This window comes from Dermacentor variabilis, chromosome 1 (assembly GCF_050947875.1).
Source record: "Dermacentor variabilis isolate Ectoservices chromosome 1, ASM5094787v1, whole genome shotgun sequence".
NCBI lineage: Eukaryota > Metazoa > Arthropoda > Arachnida > Ixodida > Ixodidae > Dermacentor > Dermacentor variabilis.
In genome coordinates, this window is record NC_134568.1 from 234,194,399 (window position 1) to 234,210,902 (window position 16,504).

Below are 16,504 nucleotides of genomic sequence, written 5' to 3' on the forward strand. Positions count from 1 at the left end.
TGCCGCTTGAAGGTGGTCCAATCAGAGAAATCAATCTCACGGTTGAAAAACCAGGTCTTCGCCACTCCCGTCAGATAGAACGAGACATGGCGGAGCTTCAGTAGATCATCCCACCGATTAGCAGAGCTTACGCGCTCGTAATCGTCCAGCCAGTCCTCAACATCTTCACAGCGAAGACCAGCGAACAGATGGTGATCACGCTGGTGGCCACTGATGATTAGAGACGGTGCGGCTTGCGGTGTCGAGATGGTTACGGTAGAAGGGCCAGGCTGCTCGTCCTGCGACATGCTGGCGGACAGTCGGCACAAGCGGTGACCTGAACGAAGCTCCAGGGAGTATCCCAGGCGTGCAGAGGACGGGGGATCAAGAAGCGTCTCCACCACTTGTGACGTCACAGTAAGGGCCGACCTTTATTGAGTCTGATAGACGCGGTGACGGACCCTCGGCACAGTCCACTACGATGGTGCGACTACCCGCACGATGAAGAAGAAGGGCACACACATGATGATCATTTATTTATTTATTTATTTATTTATTTATTTATTTATTTATTTATTTATTTATTTATTGAGTACCTGCATCGCCTTAGAAGGCATTACAGCAGGGGGGTACATACATATCTACATCAGTTGACACTCATTTCAACACACAAAGCGCGGTAAAACGTTTCATTAGATTGTATACCAACAATATTTGACGGGAGAGCATTCCACTCCCTCGTAGTCCTGTGAAAAAATTCATAACGCAAGATGTCACCCTAAAAGGAAATTGGTGGAGTTTCAAAGCATGGTCTCTTCTACGGGAAATGTACGATGGTAATTTAATATATTTGTTCCTGTCAATGCCTATTTTAGAATATACAGATGGTGAAGTCCACTATAAATGCCCACAATATATATATATATATATATATATATGCCCATTAACGGCCAATCCCCAAGGTTAGGCATGCGCTCCTGTGTGACACACACACACACACACACACACACACACACAAACGAAAAAGGATGGGAAACTCACCAGTCCGTTAATGAAATATTATACAGTAAATGCGATGCGCACAATTGTGCTTCTTTTCATCCTATGCAACGTGTAATCTCATGCAGTGTTTATAAACCGCTCACCATTTAGCTATGCCAAAATACGGACACCAAATCAGGCAGATGTAAGTGAGTGAGTGAGTGAATAAACTTTATTGCAGGTCCGGCGAGGACGCGAACTCGTCGCGCACCCGGCTAGTCCCACGTCGGGACCGGTAGGTCTAGCCTACCGGCCCGGTCGCGGGCACGCCGGACGGCCAGGATTTGCTTTTCTAGAGCGGGGCTACGCAGAAGCGAGTCCCACTCCTCCTAGATGAACTTGGGGTATGTCGACCCGCATTCCCAGAGCATGTGAGGTAGAGTGGAGGCCTGGCCGCAGGACGGGCAGGCGTCGTCGCGATACACGTCGGGGTAAGCCTCGTGGAGAGCGGACAGACACGGATATGTGCTGGTCTGTAGAAGCCTAAGCGAAACGGCTTGTGCCCTATTCAATTTGGGGTGAGGGGGTGGGAAGACCCTTCTGGACATGTAGAAATGTTTAATAATCTCGTTGTGAGTAGCGGAAGCGTCCCTGTGACCGTAGAGAGGAGGGGAGTCCTTATAGAGGAAGCGCGGTCGGTGAGGTCACGCGCAGCCTCGTGGGCAGACTCATCGAGGTTCGGCGGATGTGCAGTGCGAGACGTCGACATAGCGATGTCACGATGACGAAGCCAATGTGGACAACGCATCATTTAAACATTCTGTACGCCGTGTGTCACAGGAGCACATGCCTAACCTGGAGTATCGGCTATTGGTGGGCACATACTCAATGACCCGAGAGGAAGGTAGCGGAAATAGAAGATATTTAAGAAGAAGAAAAAAAGTTGAAAACCCTGCACGTTAAGCCTTCTCCGACTCGTCCAATCCTTTGTCATATGCCACATTACGTACGTTGCTGCGTACCTCAACTGGTACCGGGCTGAGCAAAACAAGCTTGACACCCTCATACGAGGGGTCTACAAGCAAGCACTTGGGCTCCCGCATTGCACCAGCACTGAACTCTTCAACCAACTGGGAGTTCACAACAACCTTACCGAACTCATTGAAGCCCAACAACGCTCCCAGCTTGAACGGCTCACCCTTACTGAAACGGGGCGCTTTATTCTGTCCACGCTTGGCTTCACCTACCATCAGCAACAGGGCCCCAAACAACCGATCCCGACCGACATACGTAGCTGGATCTACATAGACCCTATCCCTAGAAATATGCATCCTGAATACAACAGGGCCCGGCGCCAAGCTCGGGCCGGAGCTATCATAAAAGCCCTTGCCCACGTACCTGGCGTCACATTTGTTGATGCAGCCCAATACTCCCATGGCACACGATTTGTGGCCGTCGCCACACGCGATGGAGCCCTACGCCACGCCTGCAGCGTCACTACCCCCACTTCCGAGACGGCTGAAGAAGTGGCCATCGCCCTGGCCACTTTAGATCCCACCTGTCACACCATAGTGTGTGACTCTCGCTCAGCCGTTACTAACTTCAGCAAAGGCCGTATTTCTCCCCAAGCTCTTCGCATCCTCTGCCAGGCACCACACTCTAAAGACAGCATAATCTCCCTAACATGGATCCCGGCCCATGCGGGCCCTGTCCACCCACACCTCCCCAATCTCAACGAGGTCACCCACTCCATTGCGCGAGGTCTAGTCAACCGCGCCGGAGTCACTGGAGATGAGTTGGACACCAGGGAAAGTCTGACAACTTATAACGATCTCGTTAAGGCATTTCACCTCAGTCGCCGAATCTTCCCCCCGCCTCACCCAAAGTTCAGCCGGGCGCAGGCTACCACCCTGCGTCTACTACAAACAAACACGTACCCTTCACCCGCCCGCCTCCACCTTATATTTCCGGACGTCTACACTACCCCCAACTGCCGGTGCTGTGGAATTCACCCGGCTACGCTTCCGCATATGCTATGGGAGTGCCCAGCACAGTACACCCAGACTAACACCACGACTCTCTCGTCGAGGTTGCATGAGGCTCTGCGGAGCTCCGCCCTCGACGACCAAACCTGGGCGACCCAGCACGCCCGCGATGCGGCGGCGAGGCAAGCCCTCGACGTCCCTTCGTGGGAGGCTTAGGCCCGGCCATCATAAAGTGCTGGTTCTAGAATAAAAGTTTATTCCTCCTCCTCCTCCCTGCACGTTAAGAGGTGAGTGTAACCCCAAGCCAACTTTATATGTACAGGTTTGATGTCGTGATTTATCGTTCTATTACCAAAACGAAGCTGCGCTCATTGACACTATACGTTGTATAGGCCAACATGGCAGTGCTACAGAAACCGGTTTGCCGGAGAGTGGCTCGCGTGCCTGTCACGCGAGAAACCAACGACCGACCGACAACCCGCATCAAACACCGGCGTAGTAGGCAAAGAAAGCTTCGCTTTAAACTCGAGGCTGATCTTCGTGAATGCCGCAAGTGTATACGCTGTGCTGTATCATCGTGACATCGTGTCCTGCGCGTTCATGATGCTTTGTACGATGTTCTGGTTTCTTACAGTACGCATTGTACCAGTGCTTTGGCGGTATCGGCTATGGATTTATGGGAGTCCTTCTGTACCAATTTGGCAGTGACATCTCGTTACCCTACGCAATCCACGCGGGGGTAAGTGTCGCGTGTCGCTCATCGCAGGTTCGGTGTTTTTTATCCGTCATTTCTCTGGGTTTTCTTTTTTTTTTCTTTTTGCAGATGACTGGATTCGGCATCAGTCTCGTCCATTTTGTTCACACTATCATCAACGTTATATTAGTGCTGTCTCTGGAGCCTGACTAGTACCTGCGAAAACTGCCGCAAGCTTTTGCACTTTTGGCTGAGAAATCGTCAAGACCGATGCAGCATGACCGAACGCCCCACCACAACGTTGTTCATTAAAACACTTTGTTCCGCATTTGAAAGACACTCTCACTGAGGTTACCGCAGTAGGGCCACGTGCGCAGGTGGCAACGGTGATCATCCTACTCCCATCCCTTTCACCCATAACCCAACGGATAAGACTCGCCTATAACCCGCGGCGCTGAGCCTTGCTGCAGCCATCCCTGCAGTGCCGCAGAAATAACGCATCAGTCATCTTTCGTTCTTCCTTTCTTTCTTGCTCTCTTTTTTTTTCTTTTTTTTCTGTACTCACTTTTTCTTATTTTTGTTTGTTTGTTTTGTTTTCGGTGATACGCCATTCCTCTAGGCGGCCTTAGTCAATAACATTGTTTCCAGTTCCGTGCTCCGTATGCACGCTTTTTTAATGATTTCGCGTGACCTTTACTTTTTTGCGTGTTGCCGTTTGTATACTTTTTATTCTTTCACTGTAGTGTGTTCGTTATATGCCGCTTACTCTAGTAATGCACTGATTTATTGTTACGCAACTCCCCTGTATATCATCTTGGCATTGGTGACATGTAACTAACTAACTAACTAACTAACTAACTAACTAACTAACTAACTAACTAACTAACTAACTAACTAACTAACTAACTAACTAACTAACGAAATAAATAAATAAACAAATTGGCGATTGTTTTTGCCTTATTAAACATGTTTTCACCACCACCCTAATCATCATCTCAGACATCAGTAGGCTCGGTTGTGCTGGGTGCTAGTCTCACAGTCAGCCTCCGAGACAAAAATGCCCGCGCACATATACCGCGGCAAAATTCGATCGGCGTTATAATCGGCGACGTTCGCGGCGATTTGGCAGGAAGCGATTATTTCTCGCTCGAATGCCAGAACGCCCGCTACCGCGTTGCGAAGCGCACAATTGCGTGAGGAACTGCCGAGCGGCTCTCGCGCACAGTTTACCATGTCATGGCACGAGCACACTTCTTTCACCGACAGGCAACGTGTTCTTCTAGAAAAGGACAATATGCACCACGATCGATTCACTTCAGAGTGTAAATAAGATGACCTGCGTGGAGAAGGCCGCAAACGAGCCCACAGAGCTGGAAAAAAGAAAAGAAATACATCTTGACCATCTGAAATGCAACAGGCCCAACAGTGAGAAATCGAAGGTTTTTTTTTCCCTAAAATCATTTGAAGATCGACATATCACACGTGGCACGAAGTACACACGTATATTTGTAGATATATTATACGAACAGGCGCACAATAATTAGAAATAATAAATTAATTGACTACGTTCGAAAAATTCAAACTTGTTTATTAGCTGAATGGCTACTAGGATTGTATGATTGTAGCGAAAGGTGGGTACAGCTTTCTTTCTAACTGACATACAACGTCCAAACGTCACGCGTACCCAGAGTGATACTTTCACCATAAAAAGATACTTCTCAATGCACAGTCAGTGGTGAATTTGCTTCAAATTTAAAACTAAACAAAACATCACGATCAAAACGCATCATCCTACAATACTGCGTGTGGTTATCGTGTTGTTCTATCCCCGATAATGTACTGGAACGGAACGCGTATCCTTTCTGTTTGCCTTATCCTACCTTTCTGTATCGTCCCGGTTTTTTTCGTCCCTTTTTGTTCGCGGTGTCCCCAACAACGAGTCTTTGATTCAAACGGATTACGAAGTGCGTAACAGACAAGGACAACAGCAAGAACAAATAATACGTACAGAGTTTTCTGCTGTTACCCGCGTCCGCAGCGAGCTACGTAATGTGTATGATAACACACCAACAGGCCTAAAGAACAACCTATAGTCAGCTATGATGCAATTTTTATTTTAAGCGGCCCAACTTCGCTTATATATATATATGTTTTCTTCCTTTAATTGTTTCTTTAATTTAAAAAATCGCCTGTGGGAGATAGCACAATTCTAAACCATGAACTAAATTACTTGTTAAAGCGATCATTACTTCCACGAGTAATCAAATGTGCAATGGACTAATTAACAAGTTTTCAGTGATTAAGTTTTTTACTAATTCATTGACAGTACATATTCCCTTCTACGAAATGTAGCCGGTAAGTTTGCAAGGAATATCGATTTGGAACAAATTCAGAGGATGGCACCGGCTTCAAGATATGCGTCTTAAAACTTGTAGTAAAAAAAAATGTGCTGTTCCAGTTTAAAAAAAAAACTGTTTTATGCACTCAAGCACAAACGTAACTTGAACACCCATGCATTTCATGAGACACTCCGAAAATTAAAACTGGTGCCATTTTGAGAATTTGTTCCAAGTGGATAGGCCTTGCGAACTCACTGGCTATAATTCGTAAATTGCAATATCTGCTGTAAAGTAACTTAATTAAATAGTTAATTAATGTAATTATTCGTAGTGTTCACTTCATCGCTTAGAACTGTGCTCTGTTGCCAGCAATTTTAAAGAATTTAGCGCAGCTAAAATAACTAAAACGAACACATCTGGTATATCCGACGGAGAGAATGCCGAAGAACAGGCAAGGTGCCTGCTATCCGGGAAAACTGGGAAAACCGGGAATTATCAGGGATATTGAATAGTTTGAAAACCCTCAGGGATAACTCAGGGAATTTGTGCTTCTATCAGGGAAAATTGTCTATAACTTTATTGAAAGGGAACAAAAGTCGCGCCAATGCTGACTCGAGTAACAGAGAGGAATCGTAACGAATCGTCTTTGACGCATATCGTCGGCTGGAGGAGTTGCTATTGTACAGTCAAGGACCGATTTTCCGGACGCGCGATTTTTCGGACATGCCCGATAATTCGGACGGCTTCGCGGCATCACCACGTGCCCAAAGAGTAAATGTGTAAGAACGTCTAAATGTGTAAGAACCCTTCGCCGTCTGATTTTCCAGACTTTCTGCCGTGATCGCAGGTCCGAAACGGCATTAATCGTAGCTACCACTGCCATCATTTTGATTATCTCGCCGCCTCGAACCGGCGCTCTCACACGCAAATCCACTGGCAGCTGTAGCCACCACCGCGGCAACTTTAGGCCTAGGTGCTTTGACGTTCGCTATTAAGCTTCTTTCCGTTCGGTGCCGTATTTTTCATTGAAAGAATTCGCCGCTGTCAGCAATGGCACTGACTCCGCGTTTGTAATTCTCGCGATGGCTTCGAAGCTCGGAAAGCACGGCGCGTTGCATAATACTGGTTTCTTAAATTAAGCTTCGCCTCAATAGATCATTGTTACGCGGTGAAGCATATGCAAAGTATAACGCTGAAGCTTAACAAGCTTAGGAAGGGGCAATTTTCACGGGACAGAGTATGTATTCCTTAATTATACACGTGTACACCCGCCGTCTCCTGTCACAGTACGCGCACCGATATGCCTAATAAGTGTACCGACATACCTTCAGAGCTTTGTCGGACGTGCCTGTGGCGATTTGAGCCCCTACGAGCACACATCTTATTACTTTCAAAAATATTCCAGCAATCTTTGGACACCCATCAGCTCCCTGCAGATTGGAAAATTGGGAAGCTTGTTCCACTTTACAAGTCCGGCAACAAATGCTCACCTCATACCGCCCAATTTCCCTTCCTAGCATTCTTTGTAAAGTACTCGAACATATCTTGTTTTCTCATTTAGTTAAGCACTTAGACGATAACTCATTCTTCACACGCGCGCAGCACGGTTTCCACAAACGTTTGTCCTGTGAAACACAACTGCTTTCGTTCACTCACGATCTTCATCTTATTCTTGATAAAGGTTCATGTGCAGACTGTGTTTTCTTCGAATTTGAAAAGGCTTTCGACAAGGTATGTCACAAACTACTCATTTTTAAGCTTAGTAAACTAAATCCTGACCCTAATCTGTTTGCATGGTTAGAGCGCTTTCTTCTTAATCGATCCCAGTTCGTTGCATTTAATAACCACTTCTGTACATTTAGCCCTGTTGAATCTGGCGTTCCTGAAGGATCAGTGTTAGGCCCTCCCCTTTTTTAAAATTTATATTAACGACTTACCCAATGAAATTTCTTCTAACATTTATCTCTGTGCCGACGACTGCGTTATTCTTCGTGAAACTTCTGAAGCCGCTGATACTAACATTCTGCAAAACGACATTACCACTGTCTGTAACTGGTGCGACTTGTGGTTAATGAAACTAAACCCATCTAAGTGCAAAACCATGCGTGTAACACGCCGTGAACTTCCTCTTCCGACCTATTACCTTAATAATACTGCCATTAAAGCAGTTACATCCTACAAATACCTAGGTGTCCATTTAACCTCTACTCTTTCCTGGTCTTTACACATCGACAGCGTAATCAATAAAAGTAATCGCATGTTAGGTTATATCCGTCGAAACTTCTCTTCCGCTCCGTCATCATTAAAGTTAATTTTGTACAAGACACTAATTAGGAGTAAAATGGAATACGCTTCATCAATTTGGGACCCATATGCTGAGACATTAATCCAATCTCTCGAACGTGTTCAAAATAATGCCTCGCGTTTCATCTTAAGCAATTATAACCGCACGGCTAGCGTAACTTCTACGAAAAACATCCTCCAACTTCCACCACTTTCTGGTCGTCACAATTGCTCTCGCCTGGCTCTGTTTCATAAAAGATACTTCCATAATTCATATCTGCGCGATAGTCTTATTTCATCCCCAACCTACATATCTCCTAGCATTGATCATCATCACAAAGTTGGAGTTTTGCAGTGTCGCACTAGAGCTTGTCATGAGTCATTTCTTCCTAGGACGTGCCAAGAATGGAACCATCTTCCCGCCGCGTTGATTGCTACTGAAGACCACGCACAATTTCGTACGGCTATAATCAACACCATCGCTTCGGGCTTCACATGTCTATGACTACATCACTTGCTGCCTTCTTTGTTTTCTTTGTTATGTAACTTTTTTTTACCCTACTCCCCTCTGTAATACCTTGTGGTCTTGAGGGTATAATAAATGAAATGAAAAGACTTGCACTGATTTTTTTCGGACGCTTTCGCGGCTCCTAAGGAGTCCGAAAAATCGGACGTTGACTGTACAACCGAGCAAGAGGGTGCTTCACATGGTCTGTGGGTCGAACGCGCGGCGGAAGGAGGACGAGAGCAGAGAGAACCGACGCACTGAGAAATGAACGGGAAAGGAAGCGTGCCGCCGCTTCTTTGAAGGAGATTGAGCTCAAAAAACAAAGTGTTGGCTGATGCCGAGATGCAGGTGTCTCTCAGCCAAACCAAGATAAACGCTTTGAAGCAGTGAAACGCAACATCGAGGCGTTGTGCGCAGGACAATTGAGGTTGACTTTCCAGCTGCTGAGAGAGAATCTCACTTGTGACAAAATTCGGGCCTCATACCAATGAGCTTGCCATCAGTTGACAGAAATAGCTCATATTTGAAAATATTTGCTTCTGTATGGATCTTCTTTTCATTTGTATTTGAAAATGTTGAACTCACTTTGCTATGGGTTTCACACTTTTTTAGAATATATTTTGTTCCCTGTGCATTTTAGTAACCCCTCTCTTCTATTTTCTTTTTGAATAAAATAGATACTACGCCTTAGTATTCAAACTGGATTAAGTCGTTTTTTTATTAATTTTTTTTTAAATTTTAGACGTGCTTACTAGAGAGTGAAAGCATCGGGTGACATGGTGTCAGCCCGTCTGGACATAAAACAAGGTTCTGTGTCACTCAGGGAACATTGCAAAGGCACTCAGGGAAAACCTGGAAAACTCAGGGAATTTGGAAATGTCGATTTGGTCGACACCCTCACAGGACATTATATACAATGTATAGCAGCGACATAGTCCTGTTTGTTCCATTCTGTTTGCCTTGCTTGTATGGGATGAGCTAAACTCGCTCCACAGAGAGCACTATTGCATTTTCAGGGACGTGGAGGAGGATAATGATAAACTTTTGGGGTCTCTCTTGAAAGAGATATACGGAGAGGGCGGAAGGGGTCGAGTAATCTGAAGAATCAAGCGGGCAAGCCGGGCAAACGAAGTTCCTCACCCCTCCAAAGATGCAGTCGCCGGGGCTGTTGTACGTCTGCATGATCACGATGGCGTTGATGGTGTAACAAAACGACGACGTCAGTTGATACAGGACGAACTGAAACGGCGAAAATTGGTGAAGGGCAGGAACAACGCGTGACAGTATAACCACGGCATGTCTGCAACTGACTGCAGGTTGCAGACGATATTTACCGAGCACATGCGAAACGCCAAACGAAGTCGGCGTGAGAACGCCACTTACTGCCGCATAGCTATTCGAGACACTATGACGCCTTGCCATATCTTGTGAGATGCAAGTAGATATGTGATCATATGCAGGGCGCGCTGCTGACGTCCGACTTGTTCCAGTAAGATTGCGCGGGAAAGATAAAGATGTATTTTTTTCCGGTAACTAATAAACAATGATGGGTGTCGGGAGCGCGTAATAAGTAAAATAAGGAGTCCGTTAAACAAAAGAGCACTATAATCAATATTTAAGCAATACCTTTAAGGCGATAGTTGAAGCCAGCTGGTGTTCGAGGCTTGACCGTTTAGCAAGTTTTAGGTCAGCTGCAGTTTTTAGATATCCGTCTCCAAAACGCGTCACAAAAGATATTTAACTAATAGGGGCAGATAATCCAAAAATGCGCCAGGAATGCGTTCAAGAAAACATGTGCAGTCCAAATGCATTTAGAACTCGTTATCTTGAAACTACGCTATTCGAGCTGTTTCTACAGCCCCCTATCCTCCTTGTGTTTTTTTTCTTTAACATGCAGTACGGATTTTGCATAATAAGGCTATAAGCGCAGCGAACGTGGCGTTGTTGCATATGAGTTCCTAGGCGAGACGGACATACGTTGCCACTAATAACGTGAGCTTCAAAATACAATTAACAAAACTTCATTAATTAACTTTGTTATTAGTGCCTCAGGGGAAGTAGTTTAAACGGCGAAATTGAAGACAGTCACATATTAATGGCCCCTCATTTTTTCCCTTTTTTAAATCTTGAAAGTCGCACCTGATTAGAGATATTTATCATCGAATTAGATCCGTAAATCTAGACCATATATCGAAACCCAGCGCCGCGGGAGTTCGTACAAGGCGGCCCCGCTATCGAATGAGACCGAGACCGAACGGAAGTTTAAAACCGAACGTCTCGGCCAGTCGCGGCAGCTGCAGCCGATACGGCACGCTTTGCTTCGCAAGCGTGTGCGGCTGTGTGTCGGGTCTGGATTTGCTGCGGCATGCTGTCACTCAAACTTTTCCCCACACTTCTTTACGGGGCGTTGCCGCCTGACGCGCGAGGGGACGCACGCTCAGTCTCGACATTGCCTCCATTGCGCTTTGGAGTTTGATGATGCACATCTCGAATTCGATGCGATTTTCAAGATTTTTAAGACTGGTGCGCATGAAGATGTCACTGCCTTCAAATGAGCCATTTAGACAACAGCCCCCAATGGCACTAATAAAAAAGTTAATTAATGGATTTTTGTTAATCTTCTGAAGTTAACTTTATCGGTGGCAAATTATGTCCGCCTGGCCTAGAAACTCGTCAGCAAGAACGCCACGTTCGCTGCCCTCATTACTTCTTTATGAACAATCTGTATTGTTTATAAAGAAAAGCAACACTCTGCATACTATGAGCGCCACATACCTTGAGCTACCTCTGGCTTAAACTGCGAAAGTCCCGCGCGTGCCCTAATGTTTATAATAAACACAAACCTTGCCTGTGCTGATAGAGATCACATGATATTCACATTTGGTGGCAGGAATGCTAGGTTTGCATGGCGGAGTGCTTACAAAGCAGATCAAAAAGAAGATCTGCCTCGGTGCGAACTGAATCAATGAATGGAAAAAATACTAATTCCCGCTCTTTTCCGCAGTCTGTGCAGGAATGCCGCGATTGCCCCTGCAGACACAGTGCTTGACGCTTCCGATTCCGCCACGCTCTACTAAACATAGTATTTACGCGCCGTATGCCAGAAAAAAAAGGGGGAAAGAGATAGAGAAAAAAGAGAAAAAAAAGTTCCAACACGAGGCCATGGAGGATCACGTGTTCTATCAACCAGTGGCGCGAGGCAGTGCGTGACTCACGTAGATGGACGATGGCAGGAAGGTGGAATCGGCTTCCGAGAGCAGCGCGGAGAAGATGAAGTGGACGTCGTTGATGCCGTACGTCATGGCTGACAGGTACAAAAACTGCTGGCTGCGGGACTCAACGCCAAACATGAAGTACAGGCAGGCGATGATGGAGCCCAGGATCTGCGGGAGCAGGGACGAAAAAGTAAGACCTCTCGCATCGCGCGCGCAAATTTGTCTATCGCGGAGTGGCCGTTCACGTGGTGAGATCTTCTCACGGTGCTCAAATTATTTTGCTAGTTATGGGGCTGTGTCGTACCACCCCGCATTGTAATACTTTCGTAATTTTTTCCAAACATAACAAGAATTAAATCTAAAAAAAGCAATTACGCAGATCCCACCCATTGTAGGAATCGATGTACGTGAAGGTTTCACGAGCTAGCGAGGCAAGTAGGCACCTTACGACAAAAGACACGCTGCAGATTTCACCGACGAACGCGTCCCAGCCACCATGGTGGATCTTGCAGAGATAGCGATGCTTTTATTTAGCAATAAAACGTGTTGAATCTCAGGACACGACGTGCTCGAATTTGTAGAAATAGCCTGAAGAAAACGAGCAACAGCGCTTGACAACGGGACGTGACTGAGACAGACGAGGCGCTGTCGTCTGTCTCAGTCACGTCCCGTTGTCCAGCGCTCGTTTTCTTCAGACTTGGAGCAACCAGCCCAGGTTAGCACGCTATCGCAGAAATAGGTTGCCTCTATGCTACAGCGCCGCAGTACGATGAGAGCCACGCAGCGAATTTTGGCAACGATGGCGTCCCGCGTAACCTCTCTCTTGATAGATGCGCGCATCACCCGATTATCATCCTTGGAGACCTGAACGCCATGCACGCCGCATGAAGCTGCCGTACAGAGACCCCAAAGGGTCAACAGCTATGGTGCTCCGGGCAACATGAGGGCCTGGCGCTCCTGACAGACCCCCTACAATTGACTTGCATCGGCAACAGCGTCAGTGCAAATAACTGTCCTGATTTCACGTTTGTGAAGAACACAGCCCAGTGCATATGGCAGAACATGCAACCGTGCCTGGGCAACGATCACTATAGTCAGTACCCAAGGGGAAGTGGACCCCAAACGGCTGCGGGGGAAAGGGGTCCGCGTTTCCAAATGGGACCGTCTGCGTAAAGCCAGACAGCAGGTGGCACCGACTGTCATTCATATCCTTGACAAGTGCGTAATGGAGCTACAGGCCAACATGCTTAGTCATACCCAGGAAATCCCCGAAGAGACGAGGACTACGGATGTAGAAAGCCGTCTCTTGCGTATGGGGCAAGCGAGAAACGGGATGCACAGGCGATGGATGAAGCACAAATACAATCGTATACGCTTAAGATCCGGATAGCGCAACTGGATCAAGAAATCCTCAACCATGCCACCCAGCTCAACAATCGGCAATGGGGCCAGGTATGCGACAGCATCCAAGGCCGCCTGGGGATGGCGAAGACTTGCAACTGTTACGTCAACTTATGGATACAGAAAATACCAAGACCGAGCAGAGGCGTAACATGGCACGCCTGGTCCACCAGCAAACAAGGGATCGCGAAGCTCTTCTGGCTGAACTGCAAGCCCGATACCTCGGGGAACAAGAACATACGCCAACTCTTCCTTATTCCGGAGAACTGAACGAAGAACTAGATTCCCCTATCACGGAAGTGGAGGTTGAAGGCCGCCCTCCGCAAACTTAAAGGCTTCTCAGCTCCGCGAGCGGATGGGATTACCATAAAAACCCTCCGCAATCCGGATGACAATTCTGTCCAGGCCCTCGAGTAATTTCTCAAACAATGTTGGGAGGCTGGGAAAATCCAGCAGCAGTGGGAACATGTCTTGGTGGTGCCTATTCCCAAGCCGGGCGAACCACTGAAATTCGAGAACTTGCGCCCTATCTCACTAACATCGTGCTTGGCAAAGCTCACGGAGTACCTAGTGCCTAATAGCCTACACGGCTATGTGGAGTGCGGGTATCTCCTCCCGCACTCCATGATCGGATTTCGACCCTCATTTATAAGAGCAAAACATCGAATAAGTGAACCGGAAACCAAAACGGATTCTTAAAATTGTAAACGATTCCCTTATTCCCACGGGCCTCGCGATTAAAAATTCCTCAAAGGCATCGCCGGATGGCATATTTATGTTGTTGCGAAACAAATGAAGATAAAGACATTGCGCTGCAGCTGAGTACGTCGGTAATCCAGAGGTGTCTGGAAAACATGTTTAGAATAGGTGGTTTCCAAAACCCGGCGTCAATTACGTATTTCCGGCTCTCGGAATCGCTTCTGCCGCATGAAGCCAGCAAAAATAGTAGCCTTCAAGACCTGCATCTCTTTATCTGGGCGCCCTCACTTGGGCGTGGATTTGGACACCACCTATTCGTGCATTTTAGCCGTGTCACAAGGGAGAGCAGACTTGAGTAATGAAGTGACGAAAATGTAATGAAAATAGTGCATGGCGCACTATTTGTGTCCGAACATAGCATATATTCCTCACTTACCGCTTCAAGAAAATTGAAGAGCCCGTGGACGCTCCCGACATAGCGCGTCGTTACTTGCTGGAACGCCACTTCAGGATCCATTTTCCTTTGGAAGACAGACGAAAGCGTGGGCTTCAGTGCTTAGTTTGGACAGAAATTAAGGTCGCAAAAGTGCAAAGGCCGCCGCTTGCGTCACACGCGAGCTCGTTGGTGTTACCGTTTCTGGTCTTCGTCGGTGGCAACATGAAAAACCGCTCTTCTAGCAGGCGAGCTACACGGTGAGTGCAGCACCAACGCACAAGAATCTCAGGTGACGAGAGTTTGTGGCCCTTACACTTTTGCAAGAGGTTGTACATCCGCGCTGTATAACGCAAAAAAAAAGAAAAAAAGAAAGAAAAGTTATTCTCTTCATGTTCTGCTACCGGTAAATACGCGCGTAACCAGTGGAATATGCCAGTTCAGACTACAGCGTTGTTCACATCTTGTGCGAGAGGCAACACATATTTAAACGTCGATCAACCGCTTGAATCGGCAGATAACGTGTAACAAAAACAACAAAACAAAAAGTCCCACTGCCCGCCCGTTAGCACCTCAGATTACACCCGGGATTTCACTGAACCCGAATACGTACAGAGAGGCTCTGATCGTCGTCTTTGGTTTTGTTGCCTTTTAAATATGGCATGTGCCCACTACGAGGAGATTGGCCAAGATTTGAAGTGGAAACAATAATGACGCCCTTCCCCCTAATTCAAGGTTAAACATTACCAATAGTTAAGAGAAACCGCGACATAAATCACTGAAAAATGAAACAGTCCGATTTTTGAACGCGCACGGAAGGCAATTAACTTCGACTGTTATATCCGCAGATGTAACAGGGCGCACGTGAGCTTTCCGCTCCCTTCTAATCATATCCTAATTATTACCTGAACCACGCTAATCGAAACTACGTATACCAGCGGAAGTAATGAGCTGCGGATAAAGTATCGAAAGTGTGAGAAACGGATTTATTAAAATTATATATATATATATATATATATATATATATATATTAATACGCCATGGGCGAGGAGTAGGCGAGATGCTGCGATAAGCACAGTACGCAAATATACAAACAAGGTGAAAAGAATCTAAAGCCGTGACACGGTAAGTACAAACTTTCATGATTTATATTCATTGAGAGATTTCCCCTCAGGGGCGTGTGTTGCGCCACCACGTACCCCGAGCACACGAGAGTTGGATTCTTCCGCGTCCAGCCTTGGGCGACTTGGCCGTGTCCGGGGAAAAGGGAATCCTTGGGGTTGAGCCGATGTTGAGTGCTTGGACCTTTAAGGCCCCTCGGCGGAGGCAACACACCCCTTTGGCCTCGTCTTCACGTAGACGGCACCCCCGGACTGACACACCCGGCGGAAATCGGTGGTTGCCTTTTCCGGTCTCTCTCTCCCTCCAACCTTCGTCTTCCTCTCACTTTCCATCTTTCCTGTCTCCTACTTACTTCTTATTACTTCCGATCTTCCAGACAGCAAGGGTTAACCTTGTGTGAGTATCCAACCTAGGCTATGTGATATTTGGTTATAGTGGTAACGTATAGCTGGCGTTTGCAGGGCCTCTTTTACAGGTCCCGCAGCGTCCCCATGTAGGGCTCCGTGCATGGTGGGTGGCGGTTGTTACTGCCGAAAAATACACTCACTTATGGCTAGTTCCTTCCCCCCACTACCTCATCGCTCCCTGAAGAGGGGGGGCACAGATAAAATCTTCGAATTTTTTGGTTGCCAGAGAGAAACCTTCCCCTGATTTCGTGTGATCCACTCTGAAAAACAAGAAAAACAAGCACGAACAATCTCACCTTTTGTCATTTCCAAATCCCAAACTCAGGCACTTGGACCAGGCTATAAAGCATCAAAGATGGCTAGCGGCGATCTTCTTTTGGAAATCTGCGATAAAAAGCAGCACGAGAAACTGCATAACCTAGTATCATTTGGAGATGTCCCAGTGACAGTGACCCCGC

The 16,504-nt window shown here is 46.8% G+C and overlaps 1 protein-coding gene across 1 annotated transcript in view; it reads left to right on the plus strand.

Moving 5' to 3' along the window:
- LOC142573094 (uncharacterized) overlaps positions 1-3,961 on the plus strand; it is a 42,107-nt gene extending 38,146 nt beyond the window's left edge. The window contains exons 5-6 of the mRNA XM_075682610.1: positions 3,580-3,684; positions 3,769-3,961. Coding sequence (XP_075538725.1) covers positions 3,580-3,684; positions 3,769-3,852 — 189 coding nt within the window. The 3' untranslated portion in view covers positions 3,853-3,961. The remainder of the gene's footprint in view (positions 1-3,579; positions 3,685-3,768) is intronic.
- The last annotated feature ends 12,543 nt before the right edge of the window (positions 3,962-16,504 follow it).